General features: G+C 35.6%; 1 protein-coding gene across 3 annotated transcripts in view; it reads left to right on the forward strand.

The window, feature by feature from the left end:
• LOC145284835 (xylulose kinase-like) overlaps positions 1-26861 on the forward strand; it is a 225628-nt gene that overhangs the window by 14619 nt on the left and 184148 nt on the right. For 2 of the 3 annotated variants that reach the window (XM_080133813.1, XM_080133811.1), the window contains exon 1: positions 12817-13191. The exons of the other annotated variant lie outside the window; for it this stretch is intronic. Coding sequence is in view for 1 of the 2 variants with exons in the window: in XM_080133811.1 (XP_079989937.1) it covers positions 13141-13191 (51 nt within the window). In the remaining variant the exon portion in view is untranslated. Of the gene's footprint in view, positions 1-12816; positions 13192-26861 lie in introns of those variants that run through there. 3 annotated transcript variants of the gene reach the window in all.

The following is a 26861-nucleotide window of genomic DNA, read 5'->3' on the forward strand; positions in this document are numbered from 1 at the left end:
TTTGAACATTTTTTTTTATAAAGGAATCACCACTTATCAATGGCCAGAGGCCACTCGAGGATAAATGTTAATGAGTGTACAGTGGTAAATCGGAAAATGTCGTAGTAATTGTTAGTAGTGGAAATTCGGTAAATTGGATTACTTAAGGGGATGGTTCGTCAAGAATTTGTTCATGTTGGACTTGAAGATAACCATATTGTAGTCAGTTGGAAAGCAGGAAAACGGAACAGAGTTCCACAAGCGTGCAGTTCTAAGAAAGAACATGACTCATGGGGAATATTTATTTATTTTTTTAAATATTAAATTACTCCAGTTTTAAATAAAGAAGAGACATATTTGTTTCATTTATTTATTGAATATTTAGTGAGCAATGACAATTTTAATTATAGAAGATGAGCCATTTTGTTTGTGTTTGTTTTTGCTTTTTTTTAATAATATTGCGTGGTGAATTTATTCTGCACAGCTAAAAGAATCGTGAAATCTCAAGAATTCACAATTAGAATTGCATACCTTAAATGCTGCATTGTTCAAGTTTCCAGATCTGTTAGGGGCCACTCATAGTTTTCTTTCCTCCAGCTGCAGATGGCTAAAAGCTTTGTTGTTGGTGTTTTCTTTTAGCAGAAAGCTGAAAAATTCAATTAAAAACTTGGTGGATTGGCATACCATTTGTTGAAATTAACTTCAGTTGCCAATTTTTCCTTTTCAAAAAAAAAAAAAATTTTGTTCTTGCAACAGATGCTTCCTGGTTGTAGTTAAACAAAATGCCTGTTGACTTCATTTCCTTCCTTCCCACTCTTGCACTTCTCACACCGTTTTTATCCATTTATTGCCCCATCACACGACCTGTGTGTGCACTTGGATTCTTAATCCGACAAGAGTATGTGATGCGTCTAGTGTGTTAGATATAAGTTAGTGTTAAGTTCATGCTTGCATGCCTTCTCACTTCCAGCAAACACCACTGATTAACCTGGTGGTGAAAAGGGAGCAGCCATGCATGCATAAGTCTTCCCTGCCAGTATATAGCCTCTCCATCATCAAGACTCCTACAGTGACTCCACGGCCACACACAGTAACTGGGTGCCTTGCGGCCCCAGGCTAAACTTGTAGGTGATTTCGGAGTAGTAGGAGACCCCAGAAATAGTGCATTATGGCCCACCGATGTGTGGACATGCCCTGGCACACTACCAACTCCTACCCCACTGTCTTGTGGGTGCCCTTGGTTGGGCGAAGACTAGGGAAAACCAACCCCAAAATCAAACACCACTGCCTTGGGGGCCTTATCACAGCAAAAGGCTAAGAGATGGAAACTCTGACTTCAAATCCTACTGTTGCCTTGCAGTTTTCCTTAAAAGGCTATGGAACCTCATCCAGAAAGAAAAGGCGTAGTAGCGGACACGATAGGGTGACTGTTTACCTCGCTGAGATTACTTTCGGCCTCCTCTGCTGCCAGTCGTCATGGGTTCGCTCCACTGGACATGAGCATTGGTGGTTCAGAAGGTGTCTATCTGATGCGCAACAGATACTGCACCTAAACTGCGCGAGCAAATTTGGAGCCAAGGTGGATAAAACACTGAGGCCCCAACTAATCATCGTCAAGATGACGGACTGGATGATGATGATGATGATGATGATGATGATGATGACGATGACGACAACAACAACGACGACCTTACCTTTAAACATGTGACTCGGGTTTAGTATAAAAGCTCAATCAATCTTCATGGCGCCTCTCTGTCAAATTCCACTTGAAGGTAAGTTCATTACTGTTGTCGTTTTTACGTACAGCCACACAAGGCGCAGACATGGGGACACTTGCTTCTTTGATGACTATCACACATTGTGCGTACACACCCGAGCTGTGACGTCACTTGCTTTTAAGTGAAATCCAGACATGCGCAGTGAGAACACTCACCCCGATATAAAAGTAAACAACAAACATTCAACTTCCTCTTTCTTCCCTTTTTGACTTGGTTCGTCAACCAGGCAGGTTCGCGTCCACAGCTCTCAGCTTGAAGACTTTTCCACGTGGACGACTGCTATCATGAACGCGCAGCTTTGCTGAGGCCAACACACTCTCTTTCTCTCTCTCTCTTTCCCTTTCTACATGCGGGACTGCCATTTCTCGCCTCTACTTCATTCCTTTCTTTTCCACACGTGTAGTCGTCAACGACTGAATGAACACGTGCTCCACCTAAACCCTTTATTTTCGACAGAAAATAAACGACATGTTTATTTTATCCAGCAATTGAGTTTTGTTTCCTTCTTTCCATTCGTTTCATTATTTTCTTTTGTAGTGAGTTAGGGTATTTATATTCTGGCCCGCAACAAACGTCAAAAGAGAATGTTTGGAGTTTTATTAGAACTGATATAGAGATAAATGTTCTCTGCTACAGCTTTGACCTTGTTAATAATGCCTTGCAGGTCAGTATTAGATATCTCACTGCTGATGCAATTCTCTACCTATATAAGCCAAGTACATCCAAGGATAGAGTTCTGTTGCCACATCTGGGTAAGAGTTCCTAGAAGCAGTTTATCCTACCTTGACAGAGTTCAAAATAGACTTTGTAGATTAGTGGGGGATGCCCTTTTCTCTTCTCTGCAACCTCTTTCCCACAACAGAGACGTTGCGAGTTCGTGTCTGCTTTATCATTATTTCCATGGCAAGTACTCATCTGAGCTTCAATCTATAGTCCCCCTCTTTCCAAACTTTCACAGAAAACACTCGTCTAGCTGAAACTATAGTCAATAATTTTACCTATTCTTTATCTGTGCCTAAACCAAAACATAGATTCCATGAACAAAGCTTCTTTCTCAGAACTGAACGCCTGTGGAACTCTCTTCCGTTTGCTTGTTTTCCATCTGACTATCACTTGGTTGTCTTCAAGTCCAACATAAACAAATTCTTAATGAACCGTCCCCTTAAGTAATCCAATTTACCAAATTTCCACTACTAACGATTATTATATTATCCCATTGACTACTGTACACTCATTAACGCTTATCCTCCAGTGGCCTCCGGGCCTTGATAAGTAATGAACCCTATGTAAAAAAACAATAAAAAAAAACATCATCAGCAGCAGCCCTGCTTTTTTAATAGCGTCGGGACCACAGCTCACCAAACTGTAGAATCATGGTAATCTCGGGTAGACAATGAAGACTTTGGTTTCCCATTGCTTTCCATCTTGATTTGGGGATGCTTTTCCTCCAGTGAGTTAAACACGCACTCAGATACCAACCTGGAAATTTCTATGACTAGGCACAGTATATACAGCATCTAGCCTTCCCAAATATTAACCCATCTGGTACTGGCCAGACTCATTGTTGCTTAATTTCGGTGATCTGGCGAGAACTGGTGTGTCAATGTGATTGTGCCGTATTATTAATATTAATATCAATTATACAACGCAGTGTAAAAATTTGTTCTATACAAGAACGCTTTGGCTGAAATTGTAGGGAAAATTATGATTTATCTGACTAGTGTGTGTGAGTGCTTTGTAGGGTTCGATCGCTTAACGAAAAAAAAGTTCAAAATGGCGACCCACAGTTGTTTTTGGTGCGTGACGGTTATGCATGAGTAACATAGACTTTTGTTATTCTTATGCGAATGAGACTATATCAGGTACATTAAAAGGGTGATGGAGGGAGCGGGTATCTGAGTTGGAAGAAGACATGCTACGGACACAGACACCTGCAGCAGATCAAGTTAACTTGAAGAATCGTAGGCGGTAAAGAACACAACTTTATTGAAATCAACTTTCACACAAGAGAAATTTGCTTCAACCACATCATGCATATTGTTCAGGATCCTTTGATGTCTATCAGTAGTTGAGAAGGTTTCCTGTAATTACTCAATGAAAGAAGCTTATCATTTGCAGCATTGAATGTTAACATCCATTTATGTCCCCATTCCACTTCAGACTGTAGGTCTTCCTCTAGGGTTTCAGCTATTTCCTTAGACATATGTTCATTTGTCCCCCACTCCCCATCCCTGTGTCTGTTATAGAACACGGTCTCATTAGCAAATATACCCATCTCAAAGACAATTTTATCAGGGAGGTTATTTATGGATATCTAGAATGATAAAGATCCAAGTATCGTTTTTTGTGACACTACACTCTATGGCAGACACGACAGGAAGACGAATGAACACATTTCTAAAGAAATGGCAGAAACACTAGAGGAAGACCTCCAATCTGTAGTGGAATGGGGACAAAAGTGGTTGGTCGCGTTCAATGCTGCCAAGACTAAACTAGTTTCATTCAATAATTACAAGAAACCCTCTCTACCACCCATAGCAATGGCCAACGACTCTTTATCTGAGAGTCCATCTTTCAAACTCCTTGGCCTAACGTTCACAGGAAACATGAGTTGGAACAATTACATTGAAGGCATTGCCAGGGCCGCTGCAAGAAAGGTGGGCTCTCTTTACCGTGCTAGAAAACTACTAACACCCGAAAGTATCCTGTACCTCTATAAGGACACCATTCGCCCATGTATGGAGTATTGCTGCCACATCTGGGCTGGTGCATCTGCTACTAGTCTCTCGCTCCTTGACAAGGTTCAAAAGAGAGTCGCAAACCTGATAGGCCCTGAACTGGCATCTAAGCTTCAGCCTCTGTCCCATCGACGAAATGTTGCATCCCTCTGCCTTTTCTACAAGTATTTTAGTGGTGAATGCTCTGACGGACTGCAATCACTTGTGCCCCCACGACGCGAGCACCCTCGACAAACCCGACAGGCTACTAGATCCCACCCCCACACTGTAGAGATCCCTAGATGTAAAAGATCTTTTTACTCCAATAGTTTCTTCCCCAGAACCGCAAGACTCTGGAATTCCATTCCAGGTCCCTGCTTCCCCAACAGTACTGACGTGCAGAAGTTCAAGTGTAACGTGAACCGACACCTTGCTGCCCAAATCCCTACATAGTACCCCAGTAGTTGTTGCCCCTGATAGTAGCCCCCTACACCAAAGTGGCAATTTGCCTTGTTTGGGGTGAAAATGTAATAAAAAAAAAAAAAAAAAAAAAAAACACTCGCATTTATATTATGTTGTTTTGACACATGACCATAGGGCACAACCTGGATTTTTCTCTTATCTAAGAAGGATTTGATTATGTTTAGTATTCCCCAGTATAATATTATTTAATTTTCACGAAAATACCATTGTGTCAGACCTTCTCAAAGGCCTTAGATATATCTAGGGCTACTGGCCTAGCCTCCCCTGCATTATTTAATGTATGATATATTTTCTCAGAGATTACAGTTAAAACATCTGCAGTAGAATGGGCTTGCCTAAATCCAACACCATCGCTGCCCCTCTCCCCTTCCTCCCCGATGTAAACAGAAAACAGTAAAATCTCCTAAAAATGTTAAATGGTATTCTAATCGGTAAATGTTAACACGTTACGTACGAGAAAAACGGTTAATTAAACTGCAGAAGCACCTGTTAAGCTACACAAGTTCTATAATTGACCCCCCCCCCGAGCCCAAAGAACAAAAAAACATAAAAACGTTTGGTGCTTATATTTTTGTAAACCGCTCGTGAAAACTTGATTTTTAGATCAATAAAAATGCATTAAAAACTACGTAAGACAAAAAAAAAAAAAATTTTTTTTTAAAAACTTTATTTCAAATGGCTGCTCAAAGATTCCTGTGCAATATGATAAGTCACTTCACTACGCCCGTTCACATGCGAACGTATCATGTAAGAAAAACACTACCAAAGGCAGTGAAATGGTGCAAAATAGTCCCAAGGTCCAGGGGTTCATACCATGCAAATGGTAAATTTGCGACGAGTTTGATTATCAGATTCATTGTCAGCGACCTTGAATATTCCTAAAAAAACAAATTGAAGTAGTTGGTATTCTGTTGTAGCGTAAGGTAATATTTACCCAAGAATTCGTTACAGCTACGTTTTCTTTTTCTCTTGGACAAGGTTCATTTAAAAAAAGCGGGGGCAGGAATAACTATTTTAATAAGAGATATATAAGAGATTCTATTTTTTGAAAATAAATGTTAACCTTAAAAAACATTACAAAAAAAAAAGGAAGTTGCGACTACTTTTTAAAACATTTAAAGTTAGAAAAAAAAAGCTGCGTCTAAGTCTTTTAATCAAAAACACAAAGAATAAATTAAAATTGAAGCAAGACATAAAACTATCAAAACTTATTTCATTTCATGCTTCTGGAGGTTGCATTTCCCAAGTCACGTGACATTTTGGCCGCCATGTTGTCAATGTTTCAAAATAGAACCTACAAGTCAAGAGAGTCAAAATTATTTTCGAATTTAGAAAAGGTATCAGTTTCACAAATTTAACCTGAAATGACCCCCTCGCCCATCCAAGTCATTCTAGCATTTCAGGACAGTTTTTTAAAAACTATGGGAAATAAATTCTGAGTAGATTTGGGGGAGGGATCGTAGATGTTGGAGTAGTACTTTGTTTTTGGTAATTACAACCTTGCCATTTGTACTAAGAGTTAGTCATAATAATTTTAGTTAATCACTCAAAACAATAGAATACAAAACTGATCCTCCAGCTAAAATAATTTTTTTTTTCCACAGATTTTTCAGAATGCTTACATGTAATTGCCTAAAAATGCAGAATCTCAATTTGAAGATGGGAGTAGCTGGAGGTGTTAATAGGTTCACATCACAAATTTATCTTTTTAAAAACAGAAGAACTACCGACCCTTCACACATGCGCAGTTTGCAAGCTGTGTCGAAGACAAGGTTTTTATCTGGACCCCCATTCAAACAAAACAACATTTCTATCCGAAATAATTGACGATTTTTTTTTTTCCCAATTTCTGGAGATTATGTGTCTGAGAGGTCACTCTTTCTAACAACACTGTGTTCATGCCTGTACAATATGGATGACAAGTTTTTAGCGGGCATACAAACACCCATGCAAACGACTGAGATTTATATAATAAATAGAAGAAAAGAAAGAAGATATATTTTTTGTAATTGTGCATTACTTTTTTTTTTTTGGACAATTATTTTGTTTTCACGTTTGAAGAACTCCTTTTTGAAGGGGTGATAATTCAAAGATACCCAAATTTGGAAATATCAAAATTTTATGTAACTTTTAGATTAAAGTAGGGTTAAAATTGGTCAATGTAGCCTAGTCGTCTCACTGGAGACTTACCTGCACAAAGTTGCTTTTTAGGGATATTACCTTCAACTTCCCCATGTTAAGAATGGCTTTCGAAATAAACACCTTCAACTTCCCTATGTTAAGAACAGTTTTCAGAAGAAATACCCTTTGTAGGTAAGTCTCCAATGGGACAACCAAGCCACATTGACCTTAAAATTTTTCAAAAAGGTGGTATAAAATAGTTTATAAGCGATATATTTTTGGTAATTATTACTGTTTTTTGGACAATTATTTTGTTTTCACGTTTGAAGAACTCCTTTTTGAGGGAGAGATAATTAAAATACAACCTAGTCCGAAAATGTCTAAATTTCACGTAACTTAGTTAAAAACAAAATAAATACATTTAATCTGAACATTTATTGAATTAAATTATTATCTGAACATTTATTGAATTAAATTAAGAAAGCCGTTTTCTTAAAAGTCACACGCATTCCGATAATGACTGTTCAAAACTATAAATTTTTTTTAAAATCATACATTTTTTATGTATTGACAACTTTCATTCATTTCAAAATTTTCTTAAATTTTATTTTAATTCAATAAATATTCAGATAATTAATGTTTTATTTTGTGTTATTGCATTACTTTAGTGTACTTGTTTTGTTTTTAACTAAAAGTTACGCAAAACTTTGACATTTTCAGATGGGGTATTTTTTTAATTGTCTATCCCTGAAAGGAGTTCTTCAAAAATAAAAGAAATAGCAATGCATAAGGGCTTTTTTTTTTATTGTTGTGATTATGACATGCTGAACGTTTTGGAGTTAAAATTAATTTAGTAATACATACGAAATTTCGAGAAATGCACTTTGAGTAAATGTAATAGTATTATTAGCTTATTTCCGAAATGGTTCCATAATGATAATAAGTTAATGTACTAATTTAAAGTGTTATTTTTCATTAGAATACATAATACTAATTTGAGTTTAACTACAAAACGTTATACACATCATAATCTTTATATATATATATATATATATATATATATATATATATAGTCATCCACATACAGTAGTTTTGCTGTTTCATAGCTCATCAGTGCGGCTAGACAAGCAACTACCTCAAGCTAGGATCAAAACCCAATCGCCTAAACGATAGTCGGAGCTTCTAACCATTGCGCTATATGGCTGCTGCTATGCGGGCAGTGAATTAACAATGTTTTGACATTGTCCAAGTACTTAAGCTCAATTTGATATTGTCTAGATACCTAAGCTCAATTTGTTTAAACAAAGAGCATCGCTTCATGCGCTAATGGTAATTTGTATATCACTTCTCAAATGCTCAACTTAAGATAGGGAGCATTATAGTTATCCACATACAGTACTGTTGCCGTTTCACAGCTCATTAGTGCGGCTAGACAAGCAACTACCTCAAGCTAGAATTAAAACAAGATCACCCAAATGACAGTCAGAGCTTCTAACCATTGCGCTATATGGCTGCTGCTATGCAGTCAGTGAATTAACAATGTTTTGACATTGTCCAAAGTATCTAAGCTCAATTTGTTTACACAAAGAGCATCGCTACATACGCTAATGAATCACTAGTATACATACATATATATATATATATTGGTAACTAAGAATTTTTTGACTCAAAATGACTAAAAAGCTTGCCCTATCTCGGAATATCCTTTATGTAAAATTTCAAATGTTTAGACCAGAAACTTTCTGAGTAATTTGGAAAAGACTGCAGAAGTCAATTTTTTTTTAACTTTGACCCCTTTTTTGACCCCTTAAAATTTATTGTTTTGGGCTCAAATCAAGTTATTATGTTAGATCCATGTCCAAGGAACCTGTATCTAAAATTTCAAGTGATTCGACCCCAAATTGTCGGAGGAGTTTGGTAGAGTTCTCAAAGGTCAAATCATTGAACTTTGACCCCATAACAGACAAATTTCTGGCCGAAAACCGATCACATAGATTTTCCCAAATCTCAGTACCCTGTATATCAAATTTCGAATTTGTAGACTAAAAATTGACAGTTATTGTGTAGGGAAATGTACACAGACAGACACACAGACACGTTCACTTCTATAGATATATAGATAGACTAGCATGGGTGCCCAGCGTTGCCCGGTGTTTGGAGGTGTATGCTGAGCAAAATAAAAAAAAAACGGTCAATTTTTTTAACTTTGACTCCTTTATGACCCCTTAACATTTATTTCTTTCTTTCGAGTCTGTAGACTAAAACTTGACAGAGTAGGGAAATGTATACAGACACACAGACACGTTCACTTTTATATATATATATATCTATAAAAGTGAACGTGTCTGTCTGTCTGTCTGTGTACATTTCCCTACGCAATAACTCTGTCAATTTTTAGTCTATAGACTCGAAATTTGAAATACCGGGTACTGAGATTTGGGAAAATCGATGTGACGGGTGTCAGCCAGAAATTTGGCTGTTAAGGGGTCAAATTTCAACGATTTGACCTTTAAGAACTCTACCAAACTCCTCCGACAATTTTGGGTCTAGACACTTGAAATTTTAGATATAGGTTCCTTGAACCTGGATCTAACTTAATAAAGTGATTTGAGCCCGAAACTATAAATTTTAAGGGGTCATAATAGGGGTCAAATTAAAAAAGAATTTACTCTTTTTTTTTTTTTGCTCAGCATACACCTCCAAACACCCGGGCAACGCCGGGCTGAAATGCTAGTATATATATATATATATATATATATATATATATATATATATATATATATATTAAACAAAAATATATACATATACATAAATATATATGGAAACAATTTTGTGTTTACTATAAACATTTTATGCAAATATTATACAAGTATAAATCATGTAGGATATCTGCATGTATATAATTACATGTAAAAATTAACTAAAGATGATCATCTCATAAGAAAACCGAAAAAACTAATAGGGAATTAATTAAAATGAATGTTTAAAAGAATATGCAAATTAGCTTGATCTTTTGCAGATGAATGCAATTGCACGATCCATATATAAGAAAATTGTATTTTCTTTTTAAATAAATAGAAAAGAGGGTTTTTAATGTGAATATCAATACACACAAAAGAAAAACGAATTTATAGGAGTATAGAAGATAGATAGATAGAAGATATATATAGTAGTGATGGGACGATTCCAATATTTTTTCCCCCTGGTTTCGTTACAATTACCGATTCTTTATAAATCTCTAAATATTTAACTATAAAATGGTTGTTTTGTCCCGATTACCATAAAAACATGTTCAATGTGCATATATTTTTTCAAATGTAAAAACACATTTGTGAGTTGATCCATAGGTTTTAGTTTTACTGGTAGTTTAAAATCAATAAATAATTTATTTTATTACTACCAACAGTGGAAGATTTTATTTTAAACAAAATCAAATTAAAAAAAAATAATTAAGGGAATTGTTTTTGGCATTGGAAAATAGGGACAAACTTTTCTGATTCCGATACCCTAAAATGTTCAGATTTTTCGATTCCGATATTGATCAATCGTCCCAACACTATTATAGACACACAATTTTTATCGCCTATTATATGTAATTTTATATATATATTAAAAAATCCTTAACCAGACTCTAACCTAAAGCTTTACCCCAAATTGATTCCTTAGTGTTTTGAGTAGGAACTTTCTGATACACTTCATTATTCTTGTCTTTGGTTAGCAAAGAAAAAATTCTTCTAGACTAAAAATCCTTCTATTTGTCTTGGTGGAGAGCGCTCTTTTGGATGGAGCTAAATTATCCCTACATTATATATATAATTTATTGCGTGAAGTTGAACGTTACAAATTCAAATGTTTACAATTTAAAATTGAAAAATTTACAACCACAAATTTAGACCCAAGGCCTATAAGAACTTGGGGAAGGGAAGGGATGGGTACAGGGTCTTTCTAAAGTCTAACTTTGGATATTACTCTTGACTGGCAACATTCACCACAATACCACATTCACTCCTTGGGGCTAATGCTAATGATTGAGATCCCAAGCGTTTTTGTGTATATGTGTGAGTGTATGAACAGATAACAAAAATTATATATATTTTAACAGACTGTTAAATTCAGTGCTCGCGGGGAAGCCCATATATATGGACTTATTTGAAAATAAATCACACAAATAAAGAGTGAATAATTCGAACGAAAAGGAATAAATTCGGTACTTGTACAAAAATGAAAATATCCAAAAAATGTTATAATGTATGTATCCGTTTGGGACTGAAGATTTCGGGAAAAAAATTCATTTAATTTGATCAAGTAGTTTTTATTTTACAGCAGAAACACACGTTTTTATGAGAGCACGTTGAGGTCAGCCATTATGGAATTTGTTGAACACGCCATATGGGGAGATAACTCCAGTTAAAGCGCTGACACTTTTTCCCCATCATTATTACTAGCTTTTCTTCCTAAAAATCATTGCTCGGTATCATAACAAATTGTTTTTTCGCTGTAAAATAAAAACTACTTGATGAAATTAAGTGAAATTTTTTTTCCGGAGAACTTCGTTCCATAACGAATACGTACAATATAACCTTTTTCGATATTTTCATTTTTTAATGTCTTGATTAAACTGTACAAGTACCATAAATTCTATTATAAGTGTATAAAATATTAAAATTATGAGTTTATTTCGAGAAAAATATGTGGTACTTATTGGGTGTTGAGTTCCATGGCGACCAACAGAAAAATTTAATGGGTAAATGTTTACTTTAACTACAACAGAACACTGACCAATGTTTTTTTACTGGTTTTCGGGGTCGCTGACAACGAATCTGATATTCAAACCCGTCGCAAATTTACTGTTTGCATGGTATTAACCCCTGAATCCACGCACTGTTTTCTGCTAACACATCGCCATCGTTTATGCTATTCTTACATGATGCGTTCGCGCATGGACGCGCCTAGTAAGGTAGGGCGAAGAAGGGGCAGGGGGACACCACCGGTCCCCCCTGCCCATCCACCGCCGTCCGCCCTCTACCACCCATTGTAAACAGAATTTTTGTGAAAAATTAAACAGTTCTTCTGCTCGGTGTATGTCGGCGCGTTACTTACGGAAAAACGGCAAATTAAACTGAAGCACCTGTTAAATATTGTATAAGTTTTATAATTGACCCCCCCCCAAAAAAAAAAATAAAATAAAAAAACGAAAAATAAAAATGCTTTTGTAGCCCGCTCGTGAAAACTTAATTTTTTAGATCAATTAAAAAAGCATCAAAAACTACGTAACACAGAAAAATGAATCACATTTATTTATTTTAAATGTCTGCTAAAAAAATCCTTCCGCGATGTGACAAGACACCTTACTACGCGCATCCATGCGCGAACGCATCATGTAAGAATAGCATAAACGATGGCGCGGTGCGGTGCGTTGCGGTGCGGTGAGTTGGCACAAAATAGTGCGAGGCTTCAGAGGTTAATACCATGCAAACGGTAAATTTGCGACGGGTTTGAATATCAGATTCGTTGTCAGCGACCCCGAAAACCTTAAAAACCCAAATTTTATTGGTCGGTGTTCTGTTGTAGTTAAAGTAAACATTTACCCATTAAATTTTTCTGCTGGTCGCTTTGGAACTCAACGCCCAAGGAGTACCAAATATGTATCTATCTTTTATGTTTCATTTCCTCAGTAATTTGTAATTTTTTAGTACCATTTTTTACACTAGTTTAGGTACGACGATCACGGTCACGCTGACCTAAACGAAACCTTACTCTTCGAAGAGAGCCGTGGTAAAAAATAAATTTATCAAAATCTACACTGAACCCAGAATTAAAATTAAATTTAACAATAGTCTACATTTTTATTAAAGGCTACAATTAAATATGTTAAATGTAGGTTACTAATTTCTGTTTGTCAGAGTACTGTAAAATATCAACAAAGAGAAAAAAAAAAAAGGCAAAACTTTCTAACCAACCAAGTCTTGTTGACCTTTGCACAACCTTGTTGCTTGTATCTGCATAAATTGGTTATTACCATTAAACATTTTAAAATAATAACTTTGATAAACAACTTCAGAATGCTTCAAGATCAACATATATATCTGGGATTGGATTTCAGCACTCAACAAGTAAGACACGCATCATTTCGTTCATAAACACATTTTTTTTTTTATCTCATTTATTTTTTTTTTTATGAATGAAACCAGAAAAAAATGAGTATATCGCCATTCAGTACTTTTTTAGGTTTTGAAATTAATTTTGAAAATGAAAATTGATTAAAAAAAAAAATGCATCTGCATTCCAAATTTGATAATATAAATGCAGGATAATAACATTTGTTCGTAAAGGCAACGTTTAAAGAAAATAACGCAACAAAATGTTTAGAAATCTTGATTTTTTTTTTCTCAAGATATTTTTAATGATATACTTTTTTTTTCTTAAATAGTTGCATAAGATACGGTTAATTGGTAAAACATCTTTAGTAGATGAATTGACAAAGTTTTCATCATAAATACGGCGATAGCAAGATGGGAAGATGATTTTTTTAAAGCTTCCTTGTAATAGTAAATCTTGGGGAATTTCCCACGTGACACGTGCTTGTAAATATGGCGCACGTCACGAATAAAACCGCGGGCTGACGCGTGGCCTTCGTTATAAGACGGTCTTGGCTGACGTCAGTGATGGCGAAACTGAATTGCCTACTGTTATTTTAACAAAATTGTGTGACCACATCTCGTGTGGCTGTATTTCTCGTCTTCATGTAACGTTGATCATTATCCTTAAGTTCCGAGTATTTTGTTTTTGTTTTGATTATTATTATTATTCAACTTCCGGTTTCTGCTGACCGTTCTGGTGTTTATTTAGAACTAACGCAAAACTTCAGAAAAATTAAAAAAAAAAACTTTGATCTCTTCACGGAACGAAAGTGTCATATTCCAAAAATGCAGATAATCAATCAAATAGTTTTTTTTTTAAAACCAAGAAAATCATATTTTATAACGAAGTGAGACGTTAGATTTTGAATTATATATTTTTTATTCGCTCTGCTGTCACATTTTCTAAATAAGGAGAGACAACTATTCGAACTATCGAGAGTTTAAATCAGTCTTGTAATGGCTATAATTTCCTATTAAAATCGCTAAAAAATCGTAATAAAATAGACACGGCCAAAAAGTGATAGACAAACCAAGTTGTTTTTTTTTTTGTTTTTTTTTTTTAAATGAATTAAAATCCATTATTCTTGAGCAACTTTTTTTTTTTTCAGAAGATAAAAACTTGAATATAAAAGCAAAATAGTAAAAGACTTTGGTAAATGTTACCTTACGCTACAACCGAACCCCGACCACTCTAATTTGTTTTTTAGGGGTATTTGAGGTCGCTGACAACGAATCTGAAAATCAAACCCGTCGCAAATTTACTGTTTATATGGTATGAACCCCTGGACCTTGGGACTATTTCGCACCATTTTATCGCCTTCGGTAGTGTTTTTCTTACATGATATCTTCGCACGCGAACGGCTGAAGTGAAGTGTCTTATCACATCGCGGAGGAATCTTTAAGCAGCCATTTGAAATAAGATTTTTAAAAAAATAAATAAATATGTGGTTCATTTTTATTTTTATTCTTTTTCTTACGTAGTTTTTAATGCTTCCAGCCACGGTTCTGGTCTTTGTTATGATCTTTGGTATGGTTTCAAGTGAGGGCCACCTCATGCCATCTCACATCTTCGAAGTCGGCTTGGAAGTCAACATTGGATGTGCTGAAAGAATGTGGTGATCTCCTGGTGCAATCAGGTGGCCGCTGACAGACCCTAGGTGTGGCAGCAGGACTCGGCGCCGAATCACAAGTCTAAAGAGACCCAGGCTTGGCTTCAGAAGGAGTGCTACTACTTTGTACACTTTTCTCACTGATCCCCCCCTTCTCCCCTGACCTGAACCCACTGGACTACTTCATTTGGTCATATGTTGAGAACATCACCAACATGACCTCCCAGATCACCAAAACCAGCCTGATTGCTGCTATCCGCTGAGTATTCGTCAAGCTCCCGCCGGTGCTTGTAGAAAAGGCATGCTCCCAGTTCCCAGTTCCGGACCCGTATCGAGGCGGTGATTGTGGTTGAAGGCAGTTACATTGAATAGATGTAAGCTCTACTACATAATCAAGTTACCCGAATTGATTTTTTTCAATAAAAGTTCAAATAAAGCTGTAGGGTTGTTTTCTTTAGGGCAATAATTTTACCACTCCACTCTGTAAAATAATTACAAAGTTAAATCCACCATAAAATAGGAATACCTTATTTTTTAATAAACAAGTCAGTCATTTTAATAATTTTAAGAATGGGAAAAATACTAACTTTATAGAACTCACTCCTGTCTTAAATCGGGGTGTGTGTGTGTGTGTGTGTGTGTGTGGTCTTATGAGTTTTCTGAGTGCCCTGAGAATCGTCATAAATAAGATATATGACGTCATAAGCAAACCCTCTAACAATTAACTCTAATCAGTTTGGAGATGAGAGCGATTCTATATTCTATAAAAATAGCCACAAAAGAATGAATTATTTCGTGATTCTTTGAAATTTGAGAGCATTGAAACTGCTGAATAAAAGTTATTTCTGATTTTAAAATTCTGAGCAAATCCTCATGTATTTTTTGAAAGCTGATTTGATAATTTTATATAAACGTAAATTTGTAGATTATCCTTCACCCGTCAAATAATAATCATCATATCGTTTGAATTCGAAGATTCTATTGTTGGCATTGGTTTTCCGGATATTTTTCTAGTCAGAATTTTTTCTAGAAAGACATTAGAGATTACGAGAGGGATCACGTGAAGATTGACAACATCTTAAGGAAAAGTGATTTTTATGGAACAAACTGGATTCAAACTTGGGAGACCTGGTATGTTATGTATTCACTTTGGTTACTTGTTGAATGTGCTTTTCAGTCTATATTATTTCTAAATCGATTTTTGTCACTGGTTTACAGCAAACTGACAGCAAATAAAACATAAGACAGCTAATTTATAATAATTATCTTGTTTATTCCACACTAACAACAGTTTTCGATTTTGCATGACTGGTGTTGACATCAGTGAAAGCACATGATGGGAATGTGGTGCAGATGTTTTGGCAATGAAGAAAATGTGAAAGCTTGTCTTCGCTCTGTGACCAACTCTGTCCGACTGCTCTGATGTGTCAATTTGTATAAACATTCTGTCATCCTGGAATGTTTAATATTTCCCATTGTCTATTATCTTGAACTTTTGACTGAAATCCTCTTACATATTTCTGGTCAAATTATGCATTCCAATAGACAATGGTGGAAAGCCTTGCATTCCTCAAATGGAATTAATTTGTGTGTGTGGTCACCTACCAAATATCCAACACTAGGTCATCATTGTTTTGATAAGCTTCTGGAATTGACCTTTACTCTTGATCTGAAATGGAACACGTACATCAAGTCTGTTGCCAAGGTCATTGGAAAAATGATAGGATCCTTCTACCGCTCCAGAAGATATCTCACTGCTGATGCAATTCTCTATCTATATAAAAGCCAAGTACATCCAAGGATGGAGTACTGCTGCCACATATGGACAAGAGCTGCTAAAAACAGCCTATCCTGCCTTGACAGAGTACAAAATAGACTTCATAGCCTAGTGGGGGATGACCTTTTCTCTTCCCTGCAACCTCTCTCCCACAGAAGAGACGTTGCGAGCCTGTCTTTGTTTTATTGTTACTTCCATGGCAAGTGCTCGTCTGAGCTCCAATCTCTAGTCTCCCCTCGCCAATCTTTCACGATAAACACCCGTCTAGCTAAAACCACTGTCACTAATTTTCCCCACTGTGCCAAAATCAAAACATAGATTCCATGAACAAAGCTTCTTTCTTAGAAGTGCATGCCTGTGGAACTCTCTTCCATTTGCCTGTTTCCCACCTGACTACAATTTGGATGTCTTCAAGTCCAATATAAACAAATTTCTGATGAACTGCCCCCTTAAGTAAGACACTTTATCAAATCTCCAATACTAACGATTACTACGATACTATCCCATTAATTACTGTACACGCAATAACCCTTATCTCCGAGTGGCTTCCGGGCCTTGATTAGTGGTGACTACCATGTAAAAAAATAAGAAAGTCTGTGTCATTTACTATTAAACCACCATCACCTCAAATAATAATAAAACAAAAAAAGTCTTACAAGTTTGATATTTACTTGCCTCCCCACGAGGACAGAGTTAGACACAAGATCAATTTTTAATGTGAGGGAAAATCCAAATTCAGCAAAAACGATACTGTGCATTGGGGCAAAATATATATGATCACATTCTAGAAGGATCTCCTTTGCTGACCGAGGACAGAAATGATGACGTATAGTATAACAGATGCTACACTTTAATGTCAATTAGAAAAACGTAAAGAAAAAATATTGTAATATCGGCAAATATTTAAATCGTTAAAAAGCTTTTTCTTTCATAAAATATTCAGAGCACAAGTTTTTCTTAAATTTCCAATGATTGCACATGATTAGTTAATTTGAATGAAGTGAGAACATTCTTGGTTGTGATTAGTGGCGGGCATAAGAAATGTGCTGCCGTGTTACATTAAATTTACATGCTAATTTAATCCCCCACTCTAAATTCTAATGTAAATTTTCCCGAAGTTTTTCAGGGTGTTCATATGTAATCGCCTAAAAAAGTAGAATTTCATTTTGAGGAGAGGGAGAGATAGCTGAGGATACTAATCTACAATGATACCACAATGGTAATGCTGACACACAGACGTCCAATGGCAACACAAACGTCGATAATCACCGATGTGTCACGTAACTAGCGTTTATGTAAAACACGATTGACGAACTACATGAAATCGAAACGAAATAAATACGTGTGAATCACTTTCAACATTACTGCAAGACGTTTTAATATTTTGTGTGTCTTGCTTCAAAGTTGACTTGTTTGTTTTAATATTTTCATTTTTATCAAGAATTCGTCACAGTTACATTATATTTTGTAATGTTTCATTCTATTTTTAAGTTTAAAACTTTAACAAAAACATAGTAAAAAAAACCAACAAAAACTGTTTAATTTATCAAAAACAAAAAAGGTGCTTCTTGAAATTGGGACTTATGACGACCATTAAAAGTAAAGAAAATACAGAAAACCCTGTATGGTGTACGTACTCGTTACAGAACGAAGGTGTATATTCCAAAAATTATGTAATTTGATCAAGCAGTTTCTTTTTTTTATTCAAGAAAAATCAAATTTTATGACTACGCGAGTCATAGTGTTTTCATCCTCCATGATGAAATCTGATGAAATAAATAAGAGAGAGACAACTCAAATCGAAGTGTCAAGGTAAAAAAGCAAAATTATGGCGGTTATGGCAACTGCCATAATTCTGCTTTTAACGACGTTTGAAAAAAGGGTCACCATTTCGGTCGGTCCCCTTTTTGGGGCACTTCCGACATTAGAGAGAGAACAAGAGTGCTGAAAAAGAACGGTTGTGGAAAAGAAAACATCGGTTATAATTAAGTGCGACGAGACTTTAGGATTGATGATGTTTTATAAAGGTTTCCAAGATATAGGGGTACAAAGAGGATGGTACATTTCTTTGATAAAAGTCTTTACCCAGGGAAACTGGTCCATCTATCGTTTCCGCATATCTGAGACAGATTTCTTCTTTGTATCTCCCTCCAAGACAGTCCTCTATTCGGATAGGCTGAAACCTCTGGTGACGTTGAGAGAAGAAAGGAAGGGAAAAGTAGAAGAGTAGGGAGAAAGAGAGAAATAAAGGAAGCATACCGTAGCAGCATCATAGTAGTAGTTCACTACAGATTTATGTTCAACAAGAATAAAAAAGCATTGGAAATGCAAAAGGATATAGGGATGGTATGCCAAAAAGTATACAAACAAGATAGCTATGAATGACTCGGCACATGGAAATAGAATTGCATCCAAAGTATAGCCCTATAGCTTTTCTCCAATCTTCATTCCCTGCCATCATTACAGTTGTAAAAAGCTATAGGGCTATACTTTGGATGCAATTCTATTTCCATGTGCCTAGCCATTCATAGCTATCTTGTTTGTATACTTTTTGGCATACCATCCCTATATCCTTTTGCATTTCCAATGCTTTTTTATTCTTGTTAATTAGTATTTTTATTTACAGTCTTATTTTTAAACTTACATTCATGATAGTATTGTCTTTTTTAGGAGGTGGCTCATTGCCGCCTCCATTAGTAGCAGGTCGCTTCCTGCTGGGTTTTAGGTCTTTGGGTTTTGGGCCTTAGGAGTTGCCTCTTGGTCCTCCATCGGTTCTATATTACATAGAGAGTGCTACCGCCTCTCTGATAAAACAGTTAGAGTATTATAAAGTTCTAAAATGTTCATACCTTCACTATTAAATTTTTCTTGACTTTCTTGCAGTTTCTTTTGCGGTTAATTTAACTTATTTCCTTTGGCGTTTGGTGAGTTCTTAGAAGAACTGGTCTGATCTACTTTTTTTAGCGAGCGAAGAGATTCAGCTCCATTTAACAATGGTTGCTATAGTGTATTTTTGCGCATGCGTGAGAATTTCAAGTTTCTTCCTTATTTTTCAATAGTTTGACAGTAGTCATGTGTCTTTCTGCCAAGAGCGACAGACGTCAGTGTTAGCCGTGATCGTCTAGAGGTTAGGACCCCACGTTGTGGCCGTGCTAACTTAGGTTCGAATCCTGGTCACAGCATTGACATTTTGTACATATTTTACAGTCCAAAATCTGAAGAATTATTTGTTTTTATAACATTGTTTTTTGACGTTGTACTTGCTGATAGGTTACTCTTATAACAATTTTGATCAACTGAGATAAAGATTTCGTGGTTTCATTAACGCTGGTGGGTTACTGTTTAAAGAAAAAACCTTAACGTTCACCTCAAATATTCAGCATCCAAGAAATATAGGCCACTGGCAAACTGGAACGTCTGTGAGCATCCGGTGTATTATTTGGAGCTGTCCCTTTTGAGAGAAGTTCCGTGTTCGAAGTGGTCTGTATACATTGGGTATATAGTGTTTAAAACTTGTTATTACACGTAATCTTATTTAATTATGGAGTTAGCTAAAAAACGATGGGTCACTGCACTTCTCCGTGTAAAGAGCAGTCGATTGATGCTTGAACTGTTGTCAGAGACCGTTCGTACACCGAGATACATCGTCTCAAAAGAAAGAAGAAGAAAGAAGAAAGAAGAACAATTGGCCATTTTTGTACCCTTTTTTTTTTGCTCTCTTTTGACATTTTAACCGACGTTCTGACACTCGCTGGATTCGTAAGACACTTCTCTGTAAGAATATGTGCTTTTTGAAATTTATAAGTTGATTTTAGTTGAGATTTGGATAGTTTTGTTTTGTAGGCGTATATAGGCGTGTACGGGCCATCCCTATATAGAGAGTGCTACCGCCTCTCTGATACAGTTTCGTAGTAAAATCGCTAAAAATCGTAAATTTGGATTTTCTTAGTAAAAGAAAATTGCTCCTATAAGTGCCAGGTTTAATGAGCAAGCACCAATAGATCCATGCAATTTTATTGGCGGAAACTGATGGGGGGAGAGGTATGGTTTTGAAAGTCGGTTTATAATTTTTTTAAGAGGTTTCTGATTACTTTTTGATTGTATTTGAAAGATTAAAGCATAAAGTTAATCGCTAAAAGGAAAAAAATATTTTTACACGTGAAAAAAAGTTAAAATAAAAAATGTTTTCACAGCTAAATCGGTAATTGACAAGTTCAGATAAATTTTGAAGTTAAATACATTCATTGTAAAAAATCTCTTGAAAGAGAAACGAGTTTTTTTGGACTATTTTAAACATAATTAATAAAGTAAAGTCCTAAGATATAGAATTATATATATATATATATATATATATATATATATATAGTCATCCACATACAGTACTGTTTTGCTGTTTCACAGCTCATCAGTGTGGCTAGACAAGCAACTACCTCAAGCCAGGATAGGAACCCGATCGCCCAAACGACAGTCAGAGCTTCTAACCGTTGCACTATATGGCTGCTGCTATGCGGGCAGTGAATTAACAATGTTTTGACATTGTCCAAATACCTAAGCTCAATTTGTTTACACAAAGAGCATCGCTTCATACGCTAATGGTAATTTGTATATCACTTCCTAAATGCTCAACCTAAGATAGGAAGCATTATAGTTATCCACATATAGTACTGTTTCGCTGTTTCACAGCTCCTCAGTGCAGCTAGACTAGCAACTACCTTCAGCCAGGATAGAAACCCGATCGCCCAAACAACAGTTGGAGCTTCTAACCATTACGCTATATATATTTATATATGTATGAAGGAGTTAAAAGAATAAGAATAAGATCGATTCTTTAATAGAAGACTTATCGGGATAATGCAAAGCTCAACAAATTGCTTTGGAGCTTATGTAGAGTATCAATAAAATAAGAAAACAACAATATAAAAATATATACAAATATTTATTCGTTTATTTAATAAAGATGATACATCAATGCAGGATAAGAAAAACTCTTTATACCAAGATATTTCAAAGCCTAATGCTTATCATCAGAAGAGGAGAGAAGATGCTAGGTAACATAATGGGGATGCAACGTCTAGCGATAGCTACATTAGGAGCGAAATAACTTTGCAGTGAGAGATAAGATATTGAGACTTTTTGGGGAAGGAATGTGAGAACTAAAGTGATCTCTAACATGGAAGGAATATAGCTTTTATTATATAATGAAAGTAGGTGTATACCACGTATGCCCTGGTGGGTTTAATATATGTGTGCATGTGTGCATCTAAGTTCTTGGGAAAAATATAAGGTAAGTGATTGAAAGAGGATGCTTATTTAATCATGTATTAATGGGTTATAACTATGGAAGAGAGTATTTATGTTAGGTCCATATATATTAGTAGGAGTATTGAATTTATAACTTAGTATTTAAATGAAGTATAAATATAAATTGTTTGATTTACTGAATTTTGGTGAATTTTTTGAATGAAGGGAGGGAGTCAAAATGTTTATGCATTTTAGGGATCGGCCATTCATTTTGCACGTCTTTTAGGCTTCTTTTAAATGGTACAAAAGTTATCACGATAATATTGACTTGCATTAAAGTTACATAGAGGGGGGGGGGCGGTTCTGTAGTGCTCTTTGGAGGAATTTGTATGTCAGTTATTAATTTCTACTTAATTTTATGTGATAACTCGAATAATAATTAATAAACGGCCTAATGCTTGCAAGGAACATGAACTAGAATAGATACATTGAGAGCATTGCCAAGGCTGCTGCGAAGAAGATGGGCTCTCTCTACCGTGCTAGAAAACCACTTATGCCTGAAAGTATCCAATACCTCTATAAGGCCACCATTCGCCCATATATGGAGTACTGTTGTCACATTTGGACTGATACATCTGCTGCTTGTCTCTCACACCTGGATAGGATTCAAAAGAGAGTCGTCAACCTAATAGGTCCTGAACTGTCATCTAGGCTTCAGCCTCTGTCCCATTGATGAAATGTTGCATCCCTCTGCCTGTTCTACAAGTACTTTAATGGCGAATGCTCTGACAAACTACAGGCACTTGTACCCCCTCAACGTGAATACCCCCGACAAACCTGACAAGCAGCTATATCCCACCCCTTCACAGTAGAGATCCCTAGGGGTAAGAAAGCCTTCTACTCCAATAGTTTCTTCCCCAGAACTGCTACACTTTGGAACTCTCTTCCGGGATTCTGCTTTCCCAACTGTAGTGACATGCAGAAGTTCAAGTGTAATGTGAACAGACATCTTGCTACTCATCTCCCTTCATAATGCCCCTGCAACTTATGTCCCCGATAGTAGCCCCCTACTTCAAAGTGGTACTGTGCCGTGTTTGGGGTGAAAATTGAATAAAAAAATACAAAAAAAAAACATTTTCAATAATCTTACTAAATAATAACAAAATACATGTGTTTATTTGGACTACTTTCACTTTGGTTCTTATATTTACAACGTTTCGGTCGACACAACCTCCAACCTACCTCAGGTGCATCTTTTTTTTTTTTTAACTTTAAACCCATACAGTAATACAAATTACAAATCCTCATATGAAAACAAATCTGAATTTTCATCAAGTTTTTCAAACTTTTTTTCTGTTCAGAATAATACATATCTATTGTTATATTTTTATGTTGGTTTTCTTTTACAACTAAAAATTAAAAACGAAAATTTTTTTAATTAAAACAAATATATACATTTGTTTTGATGACATTGAAGGTTGAATTGATGCAGAAATCAGTTGAAAGTAGAAAAATATAGCAACTGATGCTGATTACGAATTATTGAAGCAAAACAACTGGTACTTATGCAGAGAAGGTACTGTGCTGAAATAACATTTAGAAATTCATTCTTAATGTGGGGAGGGGAAGGTGTTTTGTAAGTAGTCTGCACTTTCACCTAACAATTTACTAAATAAAAGATTCCATAAAATTTTTGAAAATACTAAAAAAAATTTTTTTAAATAGCACTTACTATCTCTGCATGAGTACAAAACAAATAATGGTTGATTAGCATTATTAAAACTTAATTTTAAATTTGCGATCACCTATAAATGTAAATTAACAATAATTTTTTCCTAGATTTTGAATAAAATTTTATTATTTTTGGGGGGAGGGAGGGGGGTGCTTATGTTTTCGTGTTAATTTTTTAAAATAGTTTTTCATGTTAAAATCAAGTTTTACGATATCTTTTATTAAATTGTTAGGTGAAAGTATAGAATATTTATAAAACACCCTCCCCATGTTAAGAATGATGTTATTCTTTTAGCATGGTAACATAAATGCGGAAGTACCATTTTTTTTTTTTTTTAACTTTTTAAAATCTTCATGTTATTTAATGCTAAAAACAAACAACAAAAAGCGAAATGGTGAGATATTTCAACAGTTCTTATAGTACAATTGAACCAACCAATATATATACAGTGGGTATACATGAGTTATTTCCCTTTAACCGTGGTTACTCATATTATTCACCATAACACAACCTCCCACCATGTAAGAGACAATAAATATCGGTTGACTACTATATTACAGTTCAATAAATATTTTGCAGTGTTCACATGTGTCCGTTATTCCTCACACTAATCCACTACTAACCTAGTATAAACGGTAGCAAAAGTATTTGGTACATTGATTTTTTTTTGTATTTCTCAAAAATATCAATTTGAATAAAATTTACACTCAATCAATCTAAAAATAAAAGGGAAATAAAGATATTTATTAACAAAAAATCAAATTACTCATATTCAAAAATATTTAACATTTACTAATAATTAGTTGTATATCCTCTATTTTGCCTTACAGCCTCCAAATGCTTTCCATAAATGCCTACTATTTTCTTACATGCACTTGCTAGTAGTTTCAGCCATTCTTCTTCACAAACTTTTTTTTAATTCCTTAATATTCTTGGGATCTCTTGCATGCACTCTTAACTTCAAAGTTTTCGACAGATTTTCAATGGGATTTAAGTTGGATGACTGGCTAGGTCACTGTAAAACACTAATTCCGTTGTCTTTAAACAATTTCATAATTATTTTAGCCTTGTGCTTGGGATCATTGTCTTGCTGGAAGATAAAGTCATGGCCCAATCCTAAATCTGTAGCATTCTTGAACAGATGTGTTGACAAAATCTACATGTATTTTGCAGCATCCATTTTCCCTTCTACGGTTTCCATTCCTCCAACTCCATTTGCAGAAAAGCATCCCCAAATCATCACACTTCCACCTCCAAATTTTACAGTGAGAATAGTATTAGATGGTTTAAATTCTATGCTCTTTTTCCTCCATACACGGGTGCGCATATTTCTTCTGAAAAACTCAGTTTTTGTTTCATCTGACCAAATAACTTTGTTCCAGAAGTCATCCGATTCAAATCGATATTTGTAAAAAAATTTCAAACGATCTTTCACAGGTCTAGGAGTATTTCTCGATTATCTAGAATACAGCCCTGTATGATTCAGTAATCTCTTGATTGCGTCCTTGCTTACTTTAATACCTGCTTTCTGAAAATCATTCTGAATGAGCCAGAAATGGTTCTTTGTTCACGTTATGAGCAATGTAACGAGCAGTAAGACCATTTAATGTACGTGGCATGACTGCTTAAGAATGAAATTTGACAGTGTGTTAAATACTTTTGCATATGAGTAATTTGATTTTTTTGTTAATAATATTTGGGTGCTTATGCACTTTTGTTACAGTGATATATTTTTTAATATTTTCAAGTTAAATTCAAGTTTTGCGATATCTTGTTTTATTAAATTGTTAGGTGAAAGTACAAATATTCTGCCTTTCTATCAAAAAATTTTTAACTATCACTTACTTACCTCTTATAGTCTGCACATTTTTTTTTTTATTTTAACATATTGATAATATTTTTATTTCTGTTAACACTTTCATTCATTATTTCTGTTTAACCTGCGTTTAATCAAACACTTTACAATTACCGTTTAGTCAATAACAACCTATTTTATTTTTCTTATCTTACACCTGATTACATACATTATAACACAACTTTTTTTTTATTGGCTTTGACCCAGAAAATTTTTATTTTAAAACATTTTTTGGTTTGTCCCAGAGGGGCCTCTGGACATCCTTCCCCCGAACGGGGGAGCAAGCATTTTCTCCCCCTTTCGGGCATTTTCTGCCCCCCCCCCACTGAAACATTCAACAGTGACACGACTAGACACACAGTATACCATTAACTTTTTAAAAAATAACATGTTTTATTTATTTTTTTATTTATTAAAGGTAAGAGAGTAATTCGGGTATGCATACTAAACTGTTAACCGTTAGTTTGCGTGTTCGATCCTGATCGATTCTACTTTTTTTTTTTTAATTATATTTGTTTATTAAATCCTATCCGAAGTGGGGAGGGGCTATACCCTTTCCTTCCACCTCCCCTCAAGGGTGGGTTCCTAACGGAAGGGCGTCCGATCCTCCACCCACCTACGGGCAAGAAGGGGGAGCTGGCCACCATCCCCCCACCAAAAGGGGAAGCCTGGCATTTTCTCACCCGAAAGGGGGGAGCTTGGCAGTTTCTCCCCCCCAAAGGAGAGAGCCGGTGTCCTCCCCAAGGGTGGGAGGGCAAAGAGGCCAGGAGGAGGTGACTTTTTTCCTTGGGGGGGGGGAGAAGCCTCCAGGCACCCTCCTCCCTGAAGGTGGGGTTGGGGATTATCTCTCCCTGAAGGGGGGAGGCCGGCACCAAGCATGTAAATCCAGAGGGGTAACTTTTTTTGTTACTCCTCGGAGTGGGAAGGGGGCCGATCACCCAGTCAACGCCGGGTAACCCCTGCTAGTTTATATATACATATATATATATATATATATATATATATTTTCATACAGTATATATATCAATCCTTATTTAAGAAGCTCAATGTAATTACAAAGCAGTATAGGGAATAAATGACAAAACGTTATATTACAAAATTCATGATGTTGACCATCTTATAATTTATTCCCTTTAATTCAGTTGACTTATACAATTCTTGACAGTATCTGTTTCATAGCGTAAAATCAATCACTTAATTATTATATCAATCAGTGCATCTACTATGCCCTTAACTCATCAGAAGAAATAGCAACAATCAATCTGTCAAAAGGAATTGAAGTGTGATTTGACGTGATTAAAATCCAAAAATTGGAAGAGAAGCTGCAAATACCTTTTTAATTTTCCATGACGCCGTATTGAATTTTTTTAAATATATACACACACACACACACACACACACACACACACACACACACACACACACACA

The sequence above is a fragment of the Euprymna scolopes genome, chromosome 9, assembly GCF_053919585.1.
Source record: "Euprymna scolopes isolate OS-2025 chromosome 9, ASM5391958v1, whole genome shotgun sequence".
Lineage (NCBI taxonomy): Eukaryota > Metazoa > Mollusca > Cephalopoda > Sepiida > Sepiolidae > Euprymna > Euprymna scolopes.